This window comes from Siniperca chuatsi, linkage group LG5 (genome assembly GCF_020085105.1).
Source record: "Siniperca chuatsi isolate FFG_IHB_CAS linkage group LG5, ASM2008510v1, whole genome shotgun sequence".
In the NCBI taxonomy this organism is placed as follows: domain Eukaryota; kingdom Metazoa; phylum Chordata; class Actinopteri; order Centrarchiformes; family Sinipercidae; genus Siniperca; species Siniperca chuatsi.
The window spans coordinates 21245623-21272672 of NC_058046.1; the positions used below are offsets into that span (position 1 = coordinate 21245623).

The following is a 27050-nucleotide window of genomic DNA, read 5'->3' on the forward strand; positions in this document are numbered from 1 at the left end:
TGAGCAGTGTCATGTAGGAACTATTTTCTTTTCTTTTCAACTCACACCAAAACAATCTAGATCGATAAATAGCACTACAGGTAAGAGAATAAATATGTATTTTTGATTTTGGGGTGAACTGTCCCTCTAACCTTAGGTTAGACTCTACAACAAGGGACTCTACAACAGTTAAAGCAGCCAGTCTGGTAATGATTCACTCGTCATCAAAGAAAGATAGAAAGAAAAACAGGTTAGAGAGATGAAAATGGATACTGTGTGTGTGTGTGTTTAAGTGAGATAGATGGAATGATGCCTGACAGAATAACTGACATAAATTAAGTGGTGTGATGCAGCAAAATGGAGCCTGTTGAAAGCATATTTAAAGGTCCTGCATATCCACGGTGCACACACACTGGTGATTTCCATTATTTTAGCTAATTAGATGTCCTCTCAGGACTGTGTGGGTGTATACAGAGTTTGCTTGATTGACATCTCCCTCGCCCTCCTATTAGCTTTTTTGCACCTTTTAGGGTGTGAAAAATTACACCTTAATCATTTTTTTAGTACAAAGAGACCAAACAAAAATGCCAGTGTAGCTCCAAGACACCACAGACACCTGTGGGGCATTTTAAATGTGATGGAAAAGGTGCGTCATAGTAAAGACAGCAAATACTTATGCAGTGAGTTATCTTTTGTTTTATTTGTTCTTAATTTAGATTAATTTGTATTGATTTGTTTTCACCACATTAAATTATCTTTTTTTACACCAGTGTCAAAAATAGCCTGATTACATCTTCTGTGATTCAATTTTGTAGACATTAGCGCACGAAAAAGTCCAAAGGGGATACTAGGGAATACTTTTTATAGGCATTGCATATGTGTGCGTACAAGTGCTCGTGAGATTCTGCAGGCTGAGATGAAAGGCCATTTGCCTTTGAAGAGAGGCCCATATCAGAGCTCTACACTGCTCTACATACTGTTAGAAACCACAATCCTTTTTTTGTCATTTAAAACATTTATTTTGAAACTGTGTTTTATTTAATTTATACTTTTTATTCTTCTTTAGAGTGACATGTTGTCGTGTTTCATTGTCTTGCCACACGTTGCCTCTGTTTCTGCCTCCCATTTCACATGAATACTTCATGCCTCAGTCTGACATGTCTGTGCTACGGTTTGAGTGTTTGAGTTTTCTCATTATTCCTGTTTCTGTTGTGAAAGAAATGTAAGCAGGTACATTAAGACAACTAACAGATTTTATATTGCCCTAAAGAGTTGTAAGAAACCGCAAAACTATTCATCTTATTATCCTCTTCATTCCACTCTACCACACATTCATCCCCAAGAGTTACATTCAATAATTTTGAAAAAATTAGAAGTGGGAAACAATAGTGATATTTTCCCACTTGACTCTATGGCAAGCAGCTAAATAAATCTAGCTAACATCACAGTGAGGCTTTAGAGCAACATCAAATAGTATGTTGACGGAAAACACAAAATGAGAAAGCATTCAACTCCAACAGCCTCTTACACAAGTTACAGTAATCATATCACTGTACAGCTGCACATGTGCACAGCCATATAATCAAATACACACAGGGACACACACTCACCACAATAAACCATGTTCCAAGCTATTAAAAAAGCAATTAGCTTGAGCTTCATGTATGAGAATCTGAGAAAAGGCCATGGGATTTAGATATTAGCATAGAAAGAGAAGTACAAAGGAGGACATCAAGTAGAGAGGAGAAAATATATGCTCCATACATTTAAAGACATAAGAATGTGTGTTTATGTCTGTGTATATAGAAAGACGCAGAGAGAGATGATCAAAACAGGTGTTCTTGAGTTGGTGGAAAGATCTGGTGGGATGCCAGCAGAGCGACCACATGAGATGCAAGACATATATTTTATCCACATGACAAATACAGCTCTCAGACACAGAAGGAGACAAATTGCCTGTTATTGGTAAAACCAGCTAAAGCCAGTTTCCCTCCAGCCTTTGTATTGAAAAAGAAAATAGAGAGTATTCTTATTCAGTGCTGCTCACTCTATTAATTAGTGCGTAGAGTTAATATACACCGTATAAGTGAGATTGTATTTCTTCCTTTTCTTATACTTTGGTGCCCAAAGTACAATCTGGATATGCTTAAATTGTTAAAGATTGAGTTTGTAGTAAATCAGTAAAACCTATAAGATATAATGTCAGTTTTCAAATGATTTATCCTCTGTCAGCTGAACTATCTCTACCTGGAATGTGGGTACAGCTGAAATTGGGATGGTTACAAAATGAAATCCATTATAAATCCCTGAATTTATTTTTAAAATTGGTAACCATGGATTCTATCCAGAAGTCATTTTCTATTATCGTACAGTGAGTAATACCTCTTCTCTCCAAACACTTGATTGAACCAACAAGTAAGCATTTGTTTTTGTAGAGTGAATGTCGCAGGGCACGCACCTTGTTCAGTTATTGTCTTTGTTTTTTTTTATTTGTCTGCAATCAAACTTCATCACAGCACACACTTAAAAACCCATTTTCTACAAATCATACATAGAATTGACCCCTTTTCTAACAAGGACCAGAACTTAAACAAAATATGGAGAAATCTTGTCAAAGATAATGTGTATTTATTATGTTGACTTTATTCACTGTATAAACTTTGGAAACCAGGTCAGCACCATTAGTTTCTTGCGATCTTAGTTTGGCATCTTGTTTCAAACACGAGATGCTATAGTTAATTCTTTCTCTGCATGTCCCCATCTAGCACATGAAAGTCAATTACATGACTCTCATTAACTCATAGCCGTCCTGTTTGAACATGGTTAATCGTGCATGGAGTGCCAAGAGGATAGAGATTAGGAAGCATGAACACACACATGCAGAAACAAGTCATGGCGCTGGGGATTTTTTATGTAAAGGATACAGAGCGTGGACACAAAGACTGATATGAGATTTGGCAGCTGTGGTTGGATTAACGCTATTATGCAACAAGACCTTTTAGTCCTTACTTGTGCTGCTTTCATGTGTGTTTGTATATGTGTCTTCTTTCCCTGGACATTAGATGATCCTGCTATTTTTACCGTGAAAGGTATGTGTGCGTGGCACCCCAGGCATGAATTTACCCTTGTAGGTCATACAACAATTTGATGTTAAATGATACATGGTCCTGCGATGTGTGTGTTGTGTGTGTGTTGTGTGTGTGTTGTGCGTGTGTGTGTGTGTGTGTTGCTCACGAACACATGTTGGTATGAAGCCAGATGACTGGAAGGGACAGTGGTTTATTAAACACGTGCAGGGCGTTGAGATCACATACAGACAACTTCAGTATACAGCAGAGAGCATATTAAATCAACTCACTCAGACATCAAGATGCCTCACAGGCTCACACACATGCCAGAGGAAACACAGACACACACACACACACTCAGAACAGGGTGGTCTAACTGGGCCTCCGGTGATTCAGGACAGATTCAGGACACTTTGGGTTCATTAGTCAAACCAAAGTAGGACAGATACCTTTAGAACTAAACTCTCTTTTCTTCTCCTTCCTACTCAGTCTTTCTTCTCTTGACCTCCTACTTTTTTCCTCTCCTTCTCCCCTCATCTGTATGATCTTTTCCCTTCTGTTTTCAAAGTCTCCTTTTCATCTGCTGGAAACATAGGGCCATCTGTAGCAGTTCTAGCCCTCTCTTTGTTCTCTCCATCTCTAGCCCCCTCTGATAACTCTCCCTCTCTCACACACACACTTTGTCTCTCTGTCTGTGAGATACACTAGTGTGGACGCAGATACAAGCTGTGAGTTTGATCTGAGACAATTTGCTGCAACATTAATGAAAGCATAAACTCACATGAATATTGATGAGCTATTCTTTTGGAATATGCACATTCCGGATGGCCTAGAGGCAAAATAGTAAGACACACACACACAGATGGAATATTTCACTGACAGATATTGCAAATTAATATTCAGTGACAACATAAAATCTGAAATTGTCAGGGTTTTCTCATGTTTTCCCCCTCTGAGCAACTCTGGGCAACTCTGCCCACTTACAAACAAACACACAGACACACACTCACTTTTGTTGAGGTGTTTGTTTCTTTGTGTTGATTTCATGTGTCCAAGAGAAAAGGTTTGTATGTAGAATCTTATGCAGCTGATAGGCCTGCGTGTGCTCGTGTGTGGGTGGTTAAAGTTGAAAAAAAAAAAGTTCCATTCCAGTCTCATATTCATATGAACTAGTGCAGTGCCCATTCAACTTAATAGCGAACGTTAGATAATCAACTGGCTGCTGTTATTTGGGACTCGACACTGCACTTTCTTGGGTCCTCAGCAATACACTCACCAAGTGTGAAGTCGATCGGACGAATGGTTGTCAAGAAAATTTAGGACAGACAGATAGAGACTGCTTCCATTTTAATTAGATTTCTTTCTTATTCAGTTATATAAAGGACTAGTTTGACATTCTGGGAAATGTGCGTATTTGCTTTCTTGCTTAGAGAAAATTGATACCAGTTTCATGTCTGTATGGTAAATATGAAGCTACCGCTAGCAGCTGGTTAGATTAGCTTAGCACAAAGACTGGAAACAGTGTGCAGGTGTGTGTTTTCTATTTTTGTGTGTAGGGTTTTGAGTTTGGGAAATTGTCTTTCTATTATTGCCTTCACATACCACATTTTTAAAGCTTTAAAGTCTCATCAAAATCAAATGCGGGTCTAATTTGTTTTCATGAAAGATAACAAGTGTTTACACATAATGTGTATTTAATAACCTCATAAACTGAGAGGCGGTCGACCTCAGTTGAAATGTTAGCTGTGTTTTTTCTGTTATTCTGGCCCTGTCCTCAGAACTTCAGGGGACTTTAATGAACTTTCAGGAACACTGTTGCTCAAACTTTCATAAACCTGTGTGGCTCTGCTTGTTTGTGTATGAATGTGAATGTAAGTCAGTGTCTTTGTGTATTCCTCCGGTTCCCACAGTTCTCTTTCTCAGCACTTCTCAGGGATACAATGAGGATAATTAATCATAGAACGAATCTTTTCTTTCCATCTCTGTCTTTCCATTCTTTTCTCATTCTTTCTCTTACATCAATACCGTTGTATGCACATAAACCTATTCTCTTTCATGTCCTTCATTGTCCTCTCTTTGTGTTGTCCCACTGCCTCTTTCCTCATTCCCTGTTCTCTTTGCTGCTGTTTCTCTTCTTGTTTGATAAGTAAGGAGAGAGGCAGACAGATAGTGAGTGCCGGACTTTCAAGGCCTTCAGGAACTCAGAGATATGAGACATGACACTTTCCGGTGTCTGCACCTGCACTCGCTGATAACACACACAGGCTATATTGCCACACACAAAAACGTATCTGTGCACACGTGTACATACACACAAAAACCTTCATATGCAGCACATTCACCATGCATACCAGGAGTGACAGTTGACAGATCCAATCCAAAGAGCCATGAAGAACATCATTCCTGCTCTCCTCTCTCTTTGTACAAGTTTACACGTGTCCTTCTGAGAGATTCGATATTTATCTCCTTAATTTTATTTGTGAGGCATCCAATATGATAATATGAGTTGTAATTTGTTGTACAATATGCACAGTAATTAATTGATTGTTCTACTAATTGCTGATTTTTTTCAGCATCACACAGATTGGTTAAATACTCTCTTCTGACTGCTTGACTTCTGATTTCTGCTCAAATAAGGTTGTGTTATATTTCCAAACCAGATGCGATGCCTTAACTCATTTTGACACAGCAGATAACCAGTCTAAGTTTTACTCGCTATTTTTACATTTGGATGAATAGAGCACAATTTGTGTTTTCCGGGTATTGAAATTATTCAGCTCTTGTTTTACTCAGATTTGTATTCACAGCTGCTGCACTGTGGCTCTCTGCAGATAATATTCCCAGTGAGGTTGGTTGGTCTGTGGCCACCCTAACTGCTATGTAATGGGCAGTGATTTAAATACTGCCTTTTAATGTATCTGCCGATAACAAGGCTAAAAATGGGACACAGTGCAGAAACAATGACAATACCAATGTAGAATGTAGGCTAATGATCTCCGTGGCTTTTATATGAGAAAAGATTCAATTATTCAGAACAAAAATAGTTCATTAAAACATAATTAGAACAAAATAACTTTTGCAAACTCATTTTCCGTGTCCAACCTCATTTGGAAAATGTGTCTCATTTGGAAAAATTATGTCTTTCTGGATTCTTTCCAGGAGCTGTGCAATGGCAATTCTGCTCAGCTTATCCTAGTAGAGTTTGTGTTTATAGACACAAAATTCTGCCATGAATCTTTGCTCAAAACGATGGTTGCATTTAATAATTTATGCTTATGATGGTGTGTGCCAGTGTTGGGCTGCTCTGGATAGTCTGACACAGTTTGCCACTCTGTAGCATCTGTCTTTAAAAGAAATATGCAAGCAAAGACAAACTGTGTAAACACTTTTTTAGTCAATTGCGACGTCCTTCCCAGTCAAGTATCATCCTAAGCAGCAACAGCTACTGATGACAGCTGCACAGCTGGATCACCTGTCAGTTGCCTTAACTTTCTGGCATTTCTATTTACACAGATAATGAGGGTGCACTGTTAGTACTAAATAGAATGTGAAATATTAACCAAAGCATATTGTCCCTTAAAGTAAACTGTTTGACAAGCATGCAGTAATGAACTTCAAACCTGTGTGTAGACTGTCTACAGATCAAACAGTCCAAGTAGTTAAATTTGTCATTGTATTTCATATTCTCAGACAGTTACACTCTGTTTAACTGCCATTCATCAATAAACGGTTCCAATATGCACCCTTGTTTAATTGCAAGCACAGTAAAACTGTCAGTATCTTTGTTGGGAAAGCTCAATGCTGTGGGATGAATCAATACCAGGCTTTGATGTCAAAAAATACAATATCGAGAAATAAAAGGTACTAATCTCTCATAGGCTGTATTTAACAGAAGTTAGTAGAGACTGAATGTGCGTAACTCAAGCCATTTCTACTGACTAAAACACAGAATGCTACCTTAAAGGTTTTGCACATTAATTCATCATTTATTTCCCTAGGGATGGGTTCCATTTTGGATCTGGTTCCAAGTTAGTAAAATACCCGGATTTGTTAAGCTCCACGGCCAACAAATCCCTTATCAAATTTTTCATTCACCATCTCTCTTAGATAGTCTCTTTTGGCCTCTTTCATCTGACATCTGCAAAGAAAAAAACTGGTGATGTATACAAACGTGCTAACTCAGCGACACAGTTGTTAACAAGACAGACTGATTGAACATGGCAATATTCCTAAAATGTTCCAAAATGTCGATACTTCACCAAAGTCAACGAAACAACTGCGAAATGCAATATTTGCAGGAGGGTACTCACAACGGGGGGTGGGACAAGTCCCTTCCTTAAATATTTATCTACCATCCATCATGTTAAAGTAAGAGCTTGTGGCATTGTTGATAACTTGTGAAGGACTAGTTCTCTGCCTCAGCCTACTGCTGGTGTTACACTGTATTCTGGGACTCATCAGATTCTGTGACCTGTAGCAGTGCAACAGCGATTTTGCCTTCAGAGTAACATTAAGTGCAGCTTGCATGCAGAAAAATTTGCTGTTTATTGAGTTAGCTTCTACAGCTTCTGCAGCTGTAGCACAGCAGCAAACGCTCCCTCGCAGCAAAAAGGAAGATGAGTCAGGACAGGGTTAATAAATGTCCTAGAGCAGTGACAAAATATGTGGTGAAAGCCCTACTTTCTTTCAGCGCAGTAGAATCTCCATGTTTTAGTATGATACTGTGTGAAATAAAAACAATGCATATTTTTTATGTCTTCATTCCCCACCAAACAAACTAGCTAAAAAGATTTGATAACGGTTTTGAAAGTATTCAATAAGCGGATTCAGATTTGATGAAATGCTATCGAACCCCATCCCTATATTTTCCTATCCAAACATCTGTGAACTTTCCTTTAGTGGTATCTATGCAGATACTTTTTATTGGTGTTATTGGTTTTATTTGCGAAAGGTTTTGTGACATCTGTTTCTGCTGCCACATTACAATGGTGGTGAATAGAATTTCATTACTGTTACTCATAGCACTGAAAAATTATATTTAAAAGATTCAATATCAACATGTCCTACCAGAATGTCCCTGTAACTGTGGATTTCCACAGACCTCGCTGAGCAGATGTGAAATGGGTTGAATTAAGAAAAATAAATTTTAAGTGTGTTAACAGTCATGGCCAATCAAATCAGCCGTCTTATTTTCTTTAAAGGCAGTGCGTTCCCTGTGATGGCACACTGACAGATGCATAATGGAGAGGAGAATCCAACTTCACCCAAGCGGAAACTAATATTTTGTCGAGGTCACCAGCACAAAAACAGGGCCTTTAATGTTAAACCATTGACTGAGGTGTTAAGGATCATATGAATGCCAACAAAAATTCCATTGGGCAGCTTCATATACAGTATTTTCTGCTTGGCAACAACTTGGAAACACTTTTGTGGCAACTTAACTTACTTTTAGCCTTCCAGTATGGTGACTCAGTCACTCAGCAGCACTCATAGCTGCTTGCAAATTATCACCAAAAAGAGCCTGTTCACTTGTATGTCAGAAAGATATCAAAAATCACTAAGGCTTCTGTATAGCTAAAAGGTTTTTATTTGAAAAAAAATATTTGGGTGACAGACATTGGGTGATTATGTAGAGTGCAGGTAGAGCCCGAAAAGGGTTGAGTGGCGAAAAGGAAAGAACAAAGGGAAATGTGATTTCCCTCAATCAAACACATTTTCAGCAATGTCACCATAGCACAATTAAGTATTCTTGGCCACCAAGGGGATCCATCAGACCAGCTGGTGTTAAATATCTTGCTTAAATGTATCATGGGAAAACTCTCTCTGCTCTTCTCTCTGTCTTCTTGAGTGGAGTGTGGGTGCAGCAGGGCAGTCAGTCGTTTTCAGTGTGATGACACCGGTGGCAGCTGCAACATAATCATCAGGCCTCCCAGACATCTGATGGAAAATCTACTTATGTCTTTTTCTTCCTTTGTCTTCTCTTGTCTTTGCTTCTACTTTCCTCTTCATTCTTCAAGCTCTCTTTTTCTTCCTCACCTTTCAGATTTTCTGTATTGTTTCAGCTCTCCTGGGCTGTCACACAGAACAAGATGAGAAACTGGGAAAGCAGCTTATCAGCTGCACCAACTGACAGGAGGGTAGTTGTGTGTGTGTGTGTGTGTGTGTGTTAGTGAGACTGTATGTGTTGATAAAAAGGCTTGGTGCATACTTTTGTATGTTGTGTGTGTGTGTGTGTGTGTGTGTGTACTTGCTACAGTAGGAGCACATAATTGCATGGGTGTGTATGAGTATTTGTAATCAATCGGTGCACGCATGTGTGCTGCTGCGTGCGGGGGAGGCTTCGATGTAAGCAGACGGAGAAAAAGAGTTTTGGCTCCCATGAGCTTCATGCTCCATCAGTGCTCACCACTGCTTTCTCACCCACAGACATATACAGTACACACACACACACACACACACACACACACACACACACACACACACACACACACACACAGCCTGTATATGTGGATGTACACATCTGTATGAAGATGTTTACAGTCACACAAAGGCACCACTACTGCTACAACTGCCGCTCTCTCCCACATGATGTATCACTCTGACAGTCCTTATCGCACTGTCATAACTACAATCTTCATTGTTTTCCTTACTGCCAGGCTGTCATTCTATCCTATCAGCCTCAAGCTGTCAATCCCCTATACTTTATTGTTGTCTTTTAGACTCATATTTGTTCGGCCGCACTTGGTGCACACACAACATTGTATTGTTGATCACACGAAAATTAGCAAGTATACTATAGCACAGAGTAAACAGTTGCAACACTGAGAGGACACTGCCAACTCACAGCACACTTGATGTATTTTATATAAACTGTATTATATACCTTAAGGCATTTGTGTAAGAGTTGTTCTGTGCTTATACATTAGCTAATATATTTATCTGTAGATTTGGGATTTAAAAAAATATCTGGGATCATTGTATTTGAGTATTTCGTTTTTTCCTTCATTCTTCAATGTGAAAAGCCTTTAATTTGTATGCACAAACACTTCATTATCTTCATTATAAAATATTAACACCTTATTCTGCCCACTTTTACACCCAGGGTCATAATTTCTAGGTTTGAAATACATATTTTCCATTATTAGAGAAAAGGAGGACAGAAATTATGTTTTTTATGTTAATCTGAAACAGTGTCAACCTTGCAAAATAGTGTGATTGTATATATAATTCAGCTGCACTGTAGATATTACAGTCTTTTCATCCAATGAATATTTAATGGTAATAACTGTGGATTCAAGGTGCATGATATTGCATGGTGGATGTGTGTGCCTGGGTGCTGCAGAGCAGAAGGCAAAGGGACTAATTTGTAGATTTAGGTGGTAAAGGAGGCCAGCTGATGGTGGGCAGAGAGCGTTGACTGAGTTGTAGTCATGGAGGAGAGACGTACAAGGTTGCAGTTAATGCGAGGTGTATGTGAGTTGGAGAATCCTAAAGTTTTTGTGCTTTTGAACCATTGTTCAGTGTTACTGGGAGAGGATGGGCACTATGTATATGGGAAATGACATGAGTGAAAATTCAGGCAGCAGATTTTGGAAGAGTTGGACGTTTCTTTGTGAGTTTTGCCTGGAGTCCCGAGAGGATGCACTTAATGTATTCTAGCCAGAAGACGTTTTGAGAGTATAAACGTACAGTACTTGAGATGTTTCTTATGTGGAACTGTGCATTCTTGGATGGTGACAGTGAGTCTAAATAAAATAATATGTTTAGATTTTTTCTGTCATGGCATGACAGGGAGCCAAAAATAAGATTATGACCACAGCTAGGAAACACATAGAGAGACATGGAATAGCCAGAATTTAAAAGTTGAGAGAAGAATTACAGACAATGTTTGTAATAGTCAGTGATTATCGGGCCTGTATGCAAGCAATTTAAGGGTTACAGTGAAAGCTTTGGGTATAGAGCGGGACAGTACAGCTTTCCCGCCCCCGCAGCCTGGAGGGTGAGACTGGTGGAAGAAGGAGAAGCCAACAGTGGTACCTGATTAAAGTGGAATAATCCCAGGTTTACTGCCAGGTCTCAGCAAGACAAGGAATGTCAAGCCAAGGGAATGGACACTGACAAGAGTCTAACTCTAGGTGTGGTCAGGGTTCCTCATTGTGAGGATAACCCTTTGTAGAGCAATACTGTCAACATGAATTAAGAACCAGATAGAAGTTATAGTGTCAGTTCTGTGACATTTCTGAAATGTAGTATGGGAATGGTATGTTAGCAGTGATGGAGCAGTACATAGTAATCCAGAGGAATAGTTGTATGCACATACAACTATTCCTCTACAATATGCAGCAGTAGTGACAGCTTACATGAACATATTAGGCAGAGAGTAATGCTGAGCATAGATCACAGCTTCTGCAATAATTAGACAGCACCAGCGGGGACCGTGTTGTCACCTGGGGGAGCAGCCAGGTGCAGCAATCAATCCAGTTACAGCTGAAGTGAACAAGGAGGGGTAGTTAGCCTCATGTGCTAGTGTGGAGCTAAAATCAGGTGGACGCAGAGTTTTTGTATCTATCTGTTCATTGACTAGACCACTAAACCTGCTCAGCATTACTGGAGGGGCTGGATCATCTCCAAGCACACATTGGGTTAGAGGTACATTACAGCTGGACTGGGTGCCAGTCTATCGCAGGGCTAACACACGTTGACAGACAAACACATTCACACCTACAGGCCACATAGAGTTTCCCATTCACCTGACCTGCATGTCTTTGGATAGGAAAGCAGATTAGACAAAATTGGCATGGCAGCACTCTCCTAGAGAAGTCACAATCCTGAGAACCAAAGTTTAACATATCCTAATTGTAAAAGACAGTAGAGCCAGTTAAATTTAGACTACTGTAGATCCCATATTATTAAGAGTAAGTATCAGTATAATGTCAGCCTTAATTTTTTTATGTCCAGCTTTTTCATAAGCATAGGGAAAAAGAAGGGAACAACAGGGGGGGAGGGATATGACTAGACATAGATTAAAGATCCAAGCATGGATATGCATTTTTGTTAATTGATTCAACTATAAAGGTGAATATTGAATTGCAATTGGCAATTTTTTCTGTTCAAGGTGACATGACATGGATGTTTGAAGCTTAATATGTAATTGTGTTATGGATGATTAAGTTTTTATGTTGTAAATTTGGCAATAAATCAGGCAGACAATCCCATTGAGCTAAAATGAGCAGCAGCACATGACGAGCATGTAATTCCCAGCAATACTATAAAAATAGAAGTTGTGCTGTTTGTAAAAAAACAAAAACAAACTTGATGTCACCACATGCATTAATGTTATACCTACAGAAATTGGTTGGTGTACACATGCTGAACCTTATGAAAATGCCAATGTTTAGACAGAGTAAATAGAATCTAATATACTTCATGACTGATATTTTAAACAGGATTTCACTGGGAAATTTAGCCTATTCTTTCTTTGGATACCAATGGGACCCTTGAAATTGATGTTCTTGACACATTAGTTGCTCCTGAATAGTTAATGTCCCTCTCCACCATGTAGCTTTCCATCAAAGTGACTCCAACAGTTTCTCTTCCTTGCCTTATATTGATGCTACCTCTCTTACACTTACCATCTCTCTGCTTTTCGCTTTATCCCTGACTCTAGCTTTCTAATTACCTCTCTCTTTCATCTTCTGTAACTTTGGGTCTATGCTGTCACCTTTTACTCTCACTTTGTCCCCTGTTGTTCCCCTCATCCATCTGACTATCTACCCTCGTGCTGTCCTCTCCTCTCTTCCTTTGTTGTTTTATCTCACAATTACCTGTGTGTAATCTCCTCCCCCTATTTCTTTGACTTGCTCTTTTCCCCCTGTTATGTTATTTGTCTGTTCTCTGTCTTTTATCCCACTTTCTTTCACCTTTTCCTCTCACTTGTTTGTCCTCTACTACTCCCCCTCCTCTCCTTTATTCTGCTTCGCTCTCTGCCTCCCACCTCTCCCTCCCTTCCTCGTCTCTCATTTCCTTCCCTTATCTTTACTCGTTCACTCACTTTCCTTTTTCCATCCCACTCCTCTTGCTTGTGGTTCTGGGCAATGTTCACCAAGCATATTGGCACAGGCTGGTGGTCGATGAGTTTCGCCATGATTACACACACGCACACACACTGACACATTTGTATGTGCGTGCACACACAGACCTGTTGGGGATGGTGGTTGATGAGCAATGCCAGACTCTCAGCATCCATGCCCATCAGAGCTGCTCAAGAAACCTCATTAGGCCTCCTGGCCACAGCATGGCATTGGCTTCGATACTTGCCAGCCTGCCTGTTTCACTCTGGGAAGAATTTGAAGCCCTGGGGCCATACACTTCTCAACATCGACAATCATAAGTAGTGACTTAGAATCACTGATCAGACCCAAGTTCAGCAACTCCAGTCTTAGGTGATCACATTGGACGCCTCAAAACCAAGGTGAACCATGATGCTTCCGCCCCCTGCAGCTGTGATCCAGGTCTCCCTGAGGTGTGTTATCAGTGAGAGGCGTCTTGCTGTTGCTAGGCAACATGCAGTTGGCTGTCAATCAGTTGTGTGCCTGCAAGATGCACACAATAACTATCAACAGCAGCTACATTCAGGCAATCAAAAACAGTAATAAACAAATCTAAAATTTAGCTGAAACTCCAAATTCTCCACTAATGTTCCTCTAAGCCGTCTGTGATGGTATCAAGCACCTCCAGCAACAAGAACTTCTCTTCCTTTGTTTTTTTTTGTTGACAGTTCAGTTAGCCAAAAATTGTTGTAAATCAATGGCTAAAAGTGAGCTCTTGACCACATGTTAGTTCAATTCTTCTTGTCCATTCAAGTGGAAAAAACATTGCTCTCTCGTTCAGTAACATTGGTATCAATGTTTCTAGTAGTCTTAAGAGAGGATGGGGCTACGCTGTGTGTATGAAGTGCTTTGAATCTGAATTCTTTGAATCAGCCAAGAAACACTAAATTATGTTTGTGTGCACCAACACCAACACATCAGTTTCTTATGAGAATAAAGCTGTTGGGAGATCTTGAATACCACAGAGGCATCAAGTTAGCAGCAATGGTTAATGTTCCCCTCAAGTACTCACAGTACTCCCAAGTGTGTGTTTGAACATGTGTGAGTGCATGTGATGGTTTATGTGCTGTATAAGATTTGCAACTTTTCCCCTAGGCTATTGCTGTAAATAGGTTTGTTTTCTTTTCCAAATTTCTTTGTAGTGAAATATGCAAGAGATGACTCAGTCTCAGACATTGTAATATATTCAGGCCTTCAGCCACATTGATATGCAGTGGAGATGCCCTGTCTGAGATATTGTAAGTCTAAATATTTATCGAGTTACAGACACACACAATCCTGTTTGATACTTGTGGGTTGCAGCAGGTTACTGTGTTTGGCTGCTGTTACTCAATATAACATCAGCCTAATGTAGATAATTTTGCAGTAGTACAGTGACAGCATTGAAGATTGGTAGCATTGTGAGCTGATTAGCTGTGCCGTGAATCACATTAGTGTCCTGCCTGTCAGTGTGTGCCTCCAGCAGGAAGGTCCAGGATGTGACATCCAGCCAGCTGCTTGGCAGTTTGCTGCAGTGTGGGCTGGATTGACAGCTATAGCGACATAAGCTCAACTTTGGATCTTTCTTCATCATCTGAACAACCCCCCCACCCTCCCCAAATAAATAAATAAAGGGAAAAATAAATTCCCTCCCTCCCCCTCTTTCTCTCTCTCTCTCTTTCTCTCTGTGGTCTGCAGACCGCAGTAGCATAACATCAATCCTCCAGCTGTCAGGGTCTGTTCAGCACTGCCTGCCGCTGGCATTCTTAAGCGCCAAGTTACATAACAAAGAAAGAGTGAAGAAGGGACAAAAGAAAGGACAGAGTGGTAGAGAAGGTGAGAGATGAGAGAAGAAGGGAGGTCAAGAGGGAGGAAAGAAAGCGAGAGACAAGGGAAAGAAAGAAGAGACAGAGAACAGACTTGCCGGCTATGTTTATGCTTCCTGGACCCACAGATTCAGTATATTTTGATAAGGGTATTGATTAGGCTGTAAGAGATCAACCTGCCTACTGTTAACATAGGTAACCTCCAATATTCAAATACCCACACAGTTAAAAGCATTTATCCTATTAGCATTAGCATTCACTGAAAGAAAAAAAAACTGAAATACAAGGACTAAGCACACATTGCCAAACAGTCAGTTGGCAACATTGGCTAAACCTATTAAATGTGCACACAAATGTATAGTTTAACTAAGAAATTATGTTAATTTCAACAACCAAACCCTGTCCCCATTTTTTGCAATTTTGCAGTTCTTTCATAGCTTTTATAATTCACTTTCAACAACCTACTAATTTACTGTAACTACATGCAAAGTCATTGACCATAACCATAATAAACATAACAAGGTGCAATGCTCTTTTATGTCTCAGCCCTGTCTTTGTGTCCTTTCCTGCACTTCCTGTCCAGTTTAGTAATTCTCAGTATTAATTCTGACCCCTAACGTTATTTACTTGTATTGTCCTGTCCTCTCCTCTCCTATTCTTACTTTGGTGGAATTACTATCCTGATCTGTAGCAGATTTACTACTACTGCATTTCCTGAATTTTAATGTGCTTCCTGTATCATTTAATGTAAGTTAAATTTCGCATAAAAATCAGAGACAGGTGAGGTGGAGAGTGAGACAGCGGTTAGAAAATTGCGGAGAGCTGTATAAGGAAATAGTGAGGAGAGGCAGGGAATAGAGGGGAGATGAAGATGGAAGACTACAACAAAGTCTAGATGAAAAACAAGGATGCTGCTACAGGCTGTACTCACTTCCTAAGGGGGTTGTGTATTGATGAAAAGTTCAAAGTAAAGGTATGCTATGGCCTTGAGACAGCAGGCTCAGGCTGCAGTTCACCCCTTGTTTGATTGTTTGTTGCAGATTTATCCAGCAAAGTGCCTTTAGTTGATGTGGGAGACTCTGCTGTACACACCTTGTCTGTGATTAGTCGATGATACTTTCTGGTCAAGACCTAAGGAAATGAGAGTTAGAACATTGTGAGATTCTTGACATCATGTTTCTCAGCTTGTTTTGCCTTTTTCTGTCATCCTCCACCTTTTAAAAACGCATGTAAACCAATGTACAGCACTAGTAGCGCAGTAGAACTTTTGTGTTTTATGGTTTCTTCAAATAATCTTGATGTACTACTGCCTCAGAACTCAAAAGGGCTTGTTTATCTTTTGAGTCCCCACATAACAACAGTATCATTATGGTTTAAGAGACAAGAGCAAATGTACAGTTTGGGTCCTGCATTTTGTACCTTGCCAACTCTACCTTTCTGCCACACTGGGCATAAATATGCTAACAAATATAAATGAGACTGTCTGTTGAGATAAAGGTAGACAGGATAAGGCGGGATGATTTGGGCTCTCTCATCACAGTTGGAAAATGTATTTGATTATAGTCTAAATATGATTTAGAGTACCATCAGTGTGGGTGTACTGCACTGTTATTGTATCTGTACTGAACACCCCGGCGTTTCACACTTTCAAAGAACCACAGGATTACTTTGTTCACAGAGTATGTAGGTGTCAAAGAATATAAAGAATTCGCATTTACAAACTTTTACCTCTCTAATCTCACTGTGAAGAGATGGAAACTTTTGGGGTCCAATGCATTTCAGCCCCATGGCCTTCATTAAAATTAGGTGTGTGGGTGCAGGGAGTGTTAGGTGTGTGTGATTGATGGCAGTTACTGTAGGAGTACTCTGCTTACATTGGGCCTGTGTTACATCTAGCTACAGTCTGTTTTGTTCTCTATAATTACTTAGTTTTAATTGGTTTGAGGGGAACAGAACTCACCCACCTCCTCTCTTTAGGCAATAGCAAACGTTGTACAGGGATGTTTCAGGGTATTAAGGAGCTCTTTTATGCAAACTTGGCCATTACCACATTGCTGTGTTCTTCGCTGCCCAATAAAAACTAAGGTTGCAGGAGAGGGCCCACTTAAATCACTCTGATTTACCTAGATCTATGCGTGCACGTGTGTGTGTGTGTGTGTGTGTGTGTGTGTGTGTGTGTGTGTGTGTGTGTGTGTGTGCGTGCGTGCGTGCGTTTATAGGTGTGTAAGTGTTTGCACACACAGAGGCCGTTCTGTCACTGGCGAAGAGGCAGCCTAGTTGCCGCAGAGCGTGTACTTGAGAAAGGACACCTGAGTTTGTAAATCAGTCCTGCTCTCTTTCTCTCTGCGTCTTGGTGTCTGTTCTACTGTTGTTCTCATTTTTCTTTATATGTTTTTAATCACCTTCTCACCAGTCTCTCATTTTTTTCTCCTGTCTTCTCACCTCTTTTGCTCAGTTTGTTTACTCCTCTCTTTCATTGTGCTTGACCTTTTTCTTTCTCTGTCTGCCCTTCTTGTGCACTCACTCATAAGGTGCCTCAGCTGTACCCCAGTTTTTAGTTGCATTTGATTTATTTTATTAATTTTTTGCAGGGTTTTTTCCCTACCAAACTTGGATCAGAAATGTCCCTTTGATATAGAGCATATGTTTCTACAACCAACTCTTTGTACTGTGTTTGGTAATTATTTCTTTCAGAGTTGTCTGCCAATTTGTATCTTACTGTTCTCGCCTTACCTTCTGTTGTTTCCTCAAATGTCTGAGGGTGGAAAAACACGACAACAGCGATTTAGCCCTAATTAAGCCGTCCCACATAAACCTACATGACCATAGAGGATATTCAACACTGTGGCAATTCCCTTGTGTTTTTTCACAGCGCCCCTCTGTAGAAAATTTGGCTGGAATAGAAATTCTCACTCTTCTTAATTAGATCAAGGAATCTGCAAGACGTCTTGTAGTGTTTATCCACCCATTAGAGCCCATTAGAAAGCAGAGACGCACTCCCCAAGCTCTTTAAGTAAGCTGTATAGACGACACACTGTTTGATGTTTTGGCAGAGTGCTGTTTTGTGTGTGTTGTTTTTTTTTTTTGTTTTGTTTTTTACAGTTGGACATGAAAGGACATAGAGACTCTTAGAGCTTTTAAAGTGCAGATTGTTTGGCTATAATTCAGATTTAGACATGCAGCATGGACAGATTAGGATTTTATTAACGAACAGTTTTTTGTAGTCAACATTTCTTAATGAACTGGCTTACACATGACTGTTAAAAATCTTTGTATTTCATAATCATGAAGATCAGTGTCGAGATCTTCATGATGAAGAAAGGTTCAAAGCAAGGTTGACCCCGTTCACTTATTTCTTTTTTTAATTTTTATTTTTTACTGTTCTCAGGACCTTGTTTACTTATCATATTTACCCCAACCTGTACTCCATACTGCCTCAGACTAAATTAGAGCCCAGCACAGCCATAGCTAAATCCTCATAGAATCCTTTCATACTTTGAAATGCAAAAATAGCTAGAAATAGCACCTCACAGTAAGATATTAAAAGTCTGGTGGTGTTCAGGGGCTGGGAACTTTCACAAGACAGAATTTTCCAACCACATAGTATAATTAGTACTACTGTCTTTTTTATGAGAAGGACTACTTTGTTAAATATGATCTACCTGTCCAAGTGCTCATTAAAGCTGTGTACCATGTACAAAAAGGGTTTGAATTTTTTATCAGTTGATCCAACGAGTACTTTAATTAAAGCTGATACGTTCATTTGTTCTTTAAAATCCAGCAGTGTGGAAACTTCTGAGCCAAATCACCAGTATGACACTGGCTACATATTTATGAAGGTCAGTGTACACAAAAGGTGTTCAGGGCTCAACACAAACTTTTTTAAAAGTGGTTGGCATCAGCTTTTGGCTGCGGGGGGATGACTAGCAAAAACTATTGTTTTTTGCTAGTCATCATTATTAGCTTAAGCGTATGGCATTTTACTTTGAGTTTTAGTGTGTGTTGTAAAATGTTCCAAGTGTGTGCAGCACAAAAACCAAAAGTTAGTTTGCACACGGGACATCAAGCATCAACCCATCACTAGATCAAGTCAAATACTGACTATGGGACCAGTTTAACAAGGAAGTGATATATTGTGGCAAGATGCCATTAAGGGCTTTATAAATAAATAAAAACCAATGCCTGTCACAGGCGCCTGTCTTACTGTTAGAGATGCCCACCTGACCTTTTCATCCAAGATGCAATGATGAGTAGAATAACTGTCACCGGTAATAAATCTTAGGGCGCAGTGATAAACTGAATCCAGAGGTTTAAGAGTGGAGGCAGAGGCGTGTCTGTAGATAACATCACCATAGACCAAGACAGACAAGAAGGCGGCCTCAATTATCCGCTTCCTACTGAACATTGGAAAAGTAGCTGTTTCTGTACAATAGTATAGAAGTTAAAGTCACTGCATCTCCTGACAGAACACCACGGTTGGATTTCAGCGTAATTTAAGTAACGTAACGAGTTGTCGTCAACTCGAGTAATGTTTACTTCACCTGTCTCCCCTCCGCTCCGTCTGTCTGCTCAGCCCCGCCCTTGGTGAAATACAAGGAGCAGACAGAGAACAGGAGAAAAACTAGCGCCACCGGCGTGCAGGCATTGATAAAAGGAATTGATAAGCTCCTATTCATACGATTCCGATGGATTGGACAATTAGAAACCGATTCTGAACTGGAACCGGTTCTCGATTCCCTTCCCTAGTTGCTACTGATGGCCAAAGGCCAAGAATTGGTGGCCAATTTCTCAAAATGGTTGTCAATGGCAAACTGGCAACTGTTACTGTCGAGCCCTGGTGTTATAAAGTGCAATACACACTGGCCGTGTTGCATCATTTGATGCATGTAAATTGACGCCTGTAGCACACACTGGATGTGTCATACAGACAGAAGTAGTAGTCAAATTACAGAAACCGGGTTCAGGGAGCGAATTGCTGCTTTTCTGGAGAGTTGATGTGCGTTGGGAAATAGGATGGTGGTATATGTTGATACAAATACCAGTGCCAACTCGCAATGATATGTGCCAACTCGCTGGTGTGTGGACTGTAGAAAAAATAGGCATGTCATACACTGCCAATGTGTGTTGCCCTGTACACACAAACGCATGTGTAAGTGGGACAATATTAGATTAAGATTAGATAAAAAAAACTGACTAGATTTAGGTTGTATTGAGTCCTATTGAAGGATCAGCAATTAGGTGCCTGTAGTACAAATAAACTAACTCCCCATTTCAGTGTTTTGTTTGATCTTTAAGTGCTTGTGACACTTTGGCCAATTATACATCACAGCTAACATTTCTCTGTCCAATAAGCATTGTTTGTAATTCTTGTTTCTTTGTGATCTCCCCATTGAATTAGCAATGGTACTGTTATACTGTACTTATTCATTTAGCTGTGTTCTGGCTAATTACATTTCTACCTCTTACATCAAATTTCTGTCAACAGCGTCAACACTGTAATTACATTTTTTACTTCCAATATTAATTTGCACGCACAAACACATGGAAACATGATCCACATTCATACACATGAAAGCACATGGGTGTCTAAATAAATGCATGCATGTATGCACAAACATTGATATTGACACACATGTAGCACACGCATACAGTATGTGTGCGTATGCAATTACCCAGACATATGGTCATTCATAAGCACACACACACACACACAGACACACACACACACACACAGCCCTTGTGTCTGCAACTGTCAACTACACTTACTCTCCTATGAGGTTCAGTGTTGGATAAGATTGTGTTACTTTAGTGAACATTGGTCCCGGTGTGCTTTTGGTTTTTTGTGTGTGTGTGTGTGTGTGTGTGAGAGAGAGAGAGAGAGAGAGAGAGAGAGAGTTAGCGGGAGAGACGGGAGAGAGAGAAGGGCGACACTGATGTGATATGTTGCATAAGGGGGTGCAGTGGAGTATGAAAGAGAACAGGTGGCTCCTGTTTCTGCCATCTAGCTTTATGTGCCATCTTTCCCTGTGTGTGTGTGTGTGTGTGTGTGTGTGTGTGTGTGTGTGTGTGTGTGTGTCTGTGTGTGAGTGATAGAGAGAGAGTGAGATCCCATTGCTTTGTTAGTGGGGATTTGAGCACATATCTCCATACATGCACATGTTGCCTTGTGCTGTTTCTCTTAACGTGTGTGTGTCACTGCATGTGTGTCTCTGTTCTTTAGTGAGCAGGGTTCCGGTTGGTTTAGAAACAATTAGAACAAGCTGCAGGAGCTCAGAGAGATCGTTCTCCAAATGTCACCCAATTAACAATCTATACTGAACACACAACAGTGCTCTCTCTCATGCCACCTGTCTCTCTATTTGTCTCTGCCTGTCTGTGTCTTCTTCTCGCATTTTTTCTCTTGAGACATGTTCAGTGAATAATTCTTGAAAAACAGCAGGTTCACATCACACACTCACTGACAGACAGAAAGCAGAGTAAATGGTAAAGTCTCTTTAACGTCTGTCCTTTTCGTTTTCTCCTGTCTTCCTCTCACTCAGACCAGTCATCCAGGCCGGTGGTCAGGACTAGGCAGCAGCAGCCTGGCTCCAAGGGACCGAAGGGTAGTGCGGGTTGTGGGGGCAGCGCTCGGAGGGGACCTCTCTAACCAGCACCTTCCCCACCACTATCCACCTCTGCATGGCCGGACTCCTGCTTCTGAACGACACATTGCCAGGGAGGAGCGACGCTGCCAGGGGGTCTTGGCACAGTCCACAGCCCATAACCCTGCTCCAAATCTGGCTCCAGGCTCCTCCAACCTGTCCTCTGCCACTTCTGCAGTGTCAGCCCAAACCTCCAAACCTACTACTCCGGCCCAGCTTCAAGTTTCACATCCGGGCCTTAGTCCAAATCAATGCCCAGGCTCTGGTTCAGCGGCTGCTAATCACACCGCAATTTCATCTCTGTCCTCCAGGCAGCCAGAGGGGGTGTCCTCCTCTTCTGAGTCCTTAACTGCAGGAGGAGGAGGTGGAGTGAGTCTGTCAGGTGGGGTGAGGAGAGGAGGAGGAGGAGGAGAGCACCTTCCCCTGAGCCAAATCCCTCGTGCAGTCGGGACCAGCGCCTCATCAAGCCTCCACAGTCTTGCAAGCAGAGGGAGCCCCTCTCCAAGCATCTCATCATCCATCCCAGCCTCCCCTCCACCTCCTACTCCTCCCTCAGCCTCCTCTTCCTCCTCCTCATCCTCCACGTTTACGGGTCGTTTAGGACAACCACCTCGAGGCCCTCTGTCTCTGCATAGCTATAGTCGTAAAAATGTCTTCCTCCAACATTCCCTACATACTTCCGAGCTACAGGCTCTGACTCAGAGAGACAGTTGAGGGCACACGAACATTTACACCATCCCAACCATAAGATGGGTGACTTTATAGAAAAACTGCTGCTCCTTCGGTGCAAGTTGCTCGTGTTCCACTGTCTTAGTTTCCCCAGAATCATCAACCACACACGCTTACAATCTTCAACACACACACACACACACACACACACACACATACACACACTCCTCACCAGTCTATCAGAACTCCCATGTTGTGTTATGCTGACAGTTTAGACGTGCTACGCCCACAGACACACAAAGTGCACACAGACTCCATACACACATTCACTGATCTAGTGACATGCACTTAAATACATACACTTAGAGACATCATCTGTGATATCTCTGCCTCACAATCTAACCGGACGTTAAAACTGAATGTAGAGATGAGGTATGTATTTGTGTGTGCATTGTTAAAGATTTATTTTTTATCCATTTATTTGATCATTTTTACCAGTTAAAACCATGTGCTGCTTGAGGAACTGTGGGGCTGACCATAATTAGTGCTCACATTGCCAAATCCTACATCAGATCAACTCCTCATTCCTTGATGTCCACTGACAGAAGTCCAGATGAAAAGACAGGTTTGGATGATCACATCCATGACCCTTTTACTGCATGCTTTTTAAATTTTAAGGAAAATACAGGTGAGCATTTTGTACTGCAACAAAAGCAGGATCTGGGTGACTTTTAAAGTCTTTTAATAACGTTTCAGTATCAACTCTCACCTCAGTGTTTCAAGAAGGGAATCAAACATGCCACAACCTCAAAGACGTGAGCGTGTTTGTAGAGTTCTAAATGTCTATCCTTCTGCTCACACGAATAAGGCATTAGATGTACTTTTGGCTTAATACTGGACCACTGTTTTTGTAGAAATACTATGTTGCAATATTACCCACATTATATACAAGAATCAATGTTTATTTGCAATGTTAGATTACTAGAGTACAAACGTTGAAATGAAGAGTTTCATTCTAAAATGAGATATCTGACATTTGAATAATTTAAAACTTAGAATGACAAACTGACATTTAAGTAACTGGCACTACTGAACCCATAACTAACAAAATCAAAACATATCAGACAATGAGATTGACCAGAACAAGCATTACATATTTTTTCCAAAATGGGAAAACAATAACAGGTTTTGGAATGAAGCCCTTCAAATCTTTAGGGCTGGGTATTGATTAGGGATACCTACTGGTGCTTTGCTAAATGACAGTGTCAATATCCATTTTTAGGATTCAAAAGGAAAAATTTTTCAAATACTGGCACTACAGTTGGCTGACAGGTTTTCTATGACAATTTTACTGAGGCAATCAATTGAGAAGAGTCTGACTCTGTTTAGGGGAGCAAATGACAGAACAAATATTGCACAGAAAGTTGTTTACTTGATCAAATACTGACAAGAAAGAGAAACAGAAAACATGATTTTACAAATGATACCATTTGTAAAAGCATCAGTTTTTTACTGATACCCAGTCCTTATATGTTAGCCTTCTTTTCTTCCTGATCTCACGTGTTGGTCACCTAACGAGATGGCATGTGGTATAATAAGGCTAGCAATTTTGTTGTTTTGGACAGTAGGACACATACCTTTTGAGTGAGATTCACTGTAACTGCCATGACCTGCTGAGTTGTACAACATTATTCACACTTTGGGGACAAAGCGTGTCAAAAAGTGAGAAAACCCACCTTTTTTTCTTTCTTTTTCTTTTTCTTTTTTTTTTTTTTTTACATCTGTGAACAACTGAACTGCATAACAACCTGTTCAGTCTGCCACTGTTGAATATATTTGCTCTGTTAACCTGACCAGACTGTCGAACAGCCCTTCCCCCCCATAGGCTTTGGGGTAAACAAATCTTAAAACGTCAGCTGGGAGGTGGCAGCCTGCCCTGCTGCTGAGTACAGGCCAGAAGTTCTCAGCTCCCGGCATCTACAGAAAATGTTAGATTTTGAAGAAGTTGTTGACCTTGTCTGTCTCTAAACGGCACCTGGCTGTAGGGAAGTTGTATAAATTGTGTGTGTGTGTGTTGTAATGCACCTCATGAGGCAAGGACCTGGTAGAGGTGAAGAAAAGCCTGAAGGAAGACAGCTCTGCTCCCATTGGTGGAAGCTACCACTCTCCCTCTGGTCTGTTTCACTTGCACACTATTTCCTCTCGTTTTATCCCCCTTTTTTCCTCAATCCCTTCTCTTTCTGTCCTTATTTCTTTCTCCTTTTTCAATCTATCCTCTCCTTATTCCCCTTCAATCTCTCCTCATGCATTTCCCTTTCTCTGTCCCCCAGCAATCTGTTATCTTCCTTCCCCTGCTACCCCAGGTCTCTCCTTCCCTCCATCTCTTTCTCCTGCTTAGCTTACTTTCCCACAGCTTATATTGTCACACGGTGTACCTATCACAGACTCTGTTGCAGTGGCTTTCAGTCCTGGGCATTGGGACCTGCAGCTGTCTAATCAGGGAATAATTTTACATCTGGTGAATGCAGTTACCTACCTGGTAGGGCAGACGGCCAGCAGTAATGTGGCTCCCGAGGACCTGGACTGAGAACCGCAGCTGTAATGTGAATTAAACATTCCCTGCTTGGTTTGTTTACAGGTGGAGGGTAACAATACGTTGTCGCTGGCTGACCTCTTAAGAACTGCTATTTACATTCCTCGTCAATGCATGCATCAAAATGTAGTTGACACCATGTGAAATGTCACAAGGGAATATTTGGCCCTGGTTGCGCTGCCCACTCTCAGATGTTATTTTTTCACCGTGTTTCAGCTGCGCTCATTTCAGCTGTGTTCAAATTGGAAAACCACAAAGGTGGGTTGCTGGTTATGTCACATATCATGAAAGGAAAAAGGCCCATCTGAGATGGCAGTTTAAATGTGGCACTGAGGTTTTTTTAAAGACATTTTCCCATGAACTGATATTGAATTTCACTCCTGGGAAACAAGGGTCTGCAATCATGAAATGGGCACACCTCACAAACCTCAATTATTCACTTTACTTTTCATTTGTTGGTATGTTATTTATTCTTTTCTGCCTTATTTATATTTATTGCCATAGAACCAGTTTCCTAAAAGCATTTTGGCACTAGCAAATAAAGATAGTAGTCATGATAATAAACATGATGGAAAGACAATAATAATGATCATGATGTTATTGTCATAATTTTAATGAATCCGATATTATACTGTCCTAGCTATTTAATGTGCTTATTGTAATTATGTTTTTTCTCTTTGAATTGCTGTAATAATGAAATTGAACTGTATAATTGTACATAAATTGTTCACCGTTCACGAACGTGAACGTTTCGTGCTCATGTAAAGGACACTTAAGAATAGGGTTCACATACATTGTTTGTCAGCACACAACAGATTAAAACACAACAAAAAAGGGAAGATTTTGTTTGATTGACTATTGACAAATGCAGTCAGAGGTCTGGACTATTACCAAAGCGTTTCAGGCTATACTTAGAAAAAAAATCTGACAAACTTGCTAAATTTTACATGTAAAGGCCAGTTGACTCGCTCATAGGTGTAGGCTCGCTGATTCAACTTTTCCCCCCTTTAAAATCCAGCCTTTGCACTATGACTATTTCTGCTTGAGATGACTTTGAAAGACATGACTGATGGATGATTAAAGCTGCTTTTTTTCAGTTCAGGATGAAGTCTGTGTCTAAGTATATAAAACTAATGGGTAGACTCATACTGTGAGTCTCTGACCTATTAGCCCATAGATTCATTAGAGATAACGTGGAGGAAAATAAAAAATCTTTCTTCATAGAGTCATTTTTCAGTTAACATGGTCCTTTTAAACAGTTTGAACTGTTTGATGGACTTATCTATGGTAAAAAAAACCTTGCAGTATGTTTCTGTCCATGTTTTTGTCACTCAGTTGTTTGTTCACATGAGAAATGTTTTATCAAAAGATTTTTGTCCACAGTCTCCTTATTGTTAATATTTAATACAAATAAAATTGATGAAAACATTTACATTAACATTTGATTTTTGATTTTCCAGCACTAATGTTAACTAAAGGCTTTTAATAAAAAAATAAGGTCTTTCTGTAAAATTACATAATGAAGCAATGAGAATAAATGATGGATTCTGCCACCACCAAAAAAAAAAAAAAGAGCAGTGCAATAAAGCAGTGAATCTACGGGACTCCATCTCTCAGGCTGGGTAGATTTCACTGTGCAAATCTCTAAAGAAAAGAATGAATAAAATCAAAGACTGAAAGTAGAACGTACAACAAAGCAATGAATAAAGAATCTTAGGGGCCATCATTTTAAAAGATTCACTAAGAAAAAACTTTTTCCAGCTGTAATATTCAAGTGGACTTTAAAAGCTTGTACACGCTGCCGTGTGCAGACAGAAGTAATTTTACCTCATTTGACATTAGCCTCCAACCTATTTGAGTGAGTTTTCATTTGGCAGTGACCATAAAGTATGGGAGTGTTTAGAAAATCAATTATGTTAGAATGAGTTTGTTTGCATGCATGTGTGTGTGGGATGTAGACTTTGACTGTTTACCCCTTAGGGAGGACCTGTGCACGCTTCTCATTTCTGGACTCACTCAGATAGTGTTTGTGATGTTATGACTGGCTGACTAGCACACACACACACACACACACACACACAAACACTGGATTAGAAGACAGCAGTTTTGATACTAACTTGCCGTAATTGATGTGACAGAAGGTCATCACATCAGTAAACACAGCACTGATTAACAGAGCTTTGAAG

The 27050-nt window shown here is 40.3% G+C and overlaps 1 protein-coding gene across 6 annotated transcripts in view; it reads left to right on the plus strand.

The window, feature by feature from the left end:
• Nucleotides 1–26296, plus strand: part of ccser1 (coiled-coil serine-rich protein 1) — a 120140-nt gene extending 93844 nt beyond the window's left edge. For 3 of the 6 annotated variants that reach the window (XM_044196399.1, XM_044196398.1, XM_044196401.1), the window contains exon 11: nucleotides 21501–26296. In XM_044196399.1, coding sequence (XP_044052334.1) covers nucleotides 21501–22316 — 816 coding nt within the window. In that variant the 3' untranslated portion in view covers nucleotides 22317–26296. The remainder of the gene's footprint in view (nucleotides 1–21500) is intronic. The other 3 variants (XM_044196402.1, XM_044196403.1, XM_044196404.1) reach the window with 3 other exon arrangements.
• The last annotated feature ends 754 nt before the right edge of the window (nucleotides 26297–27050 follow it).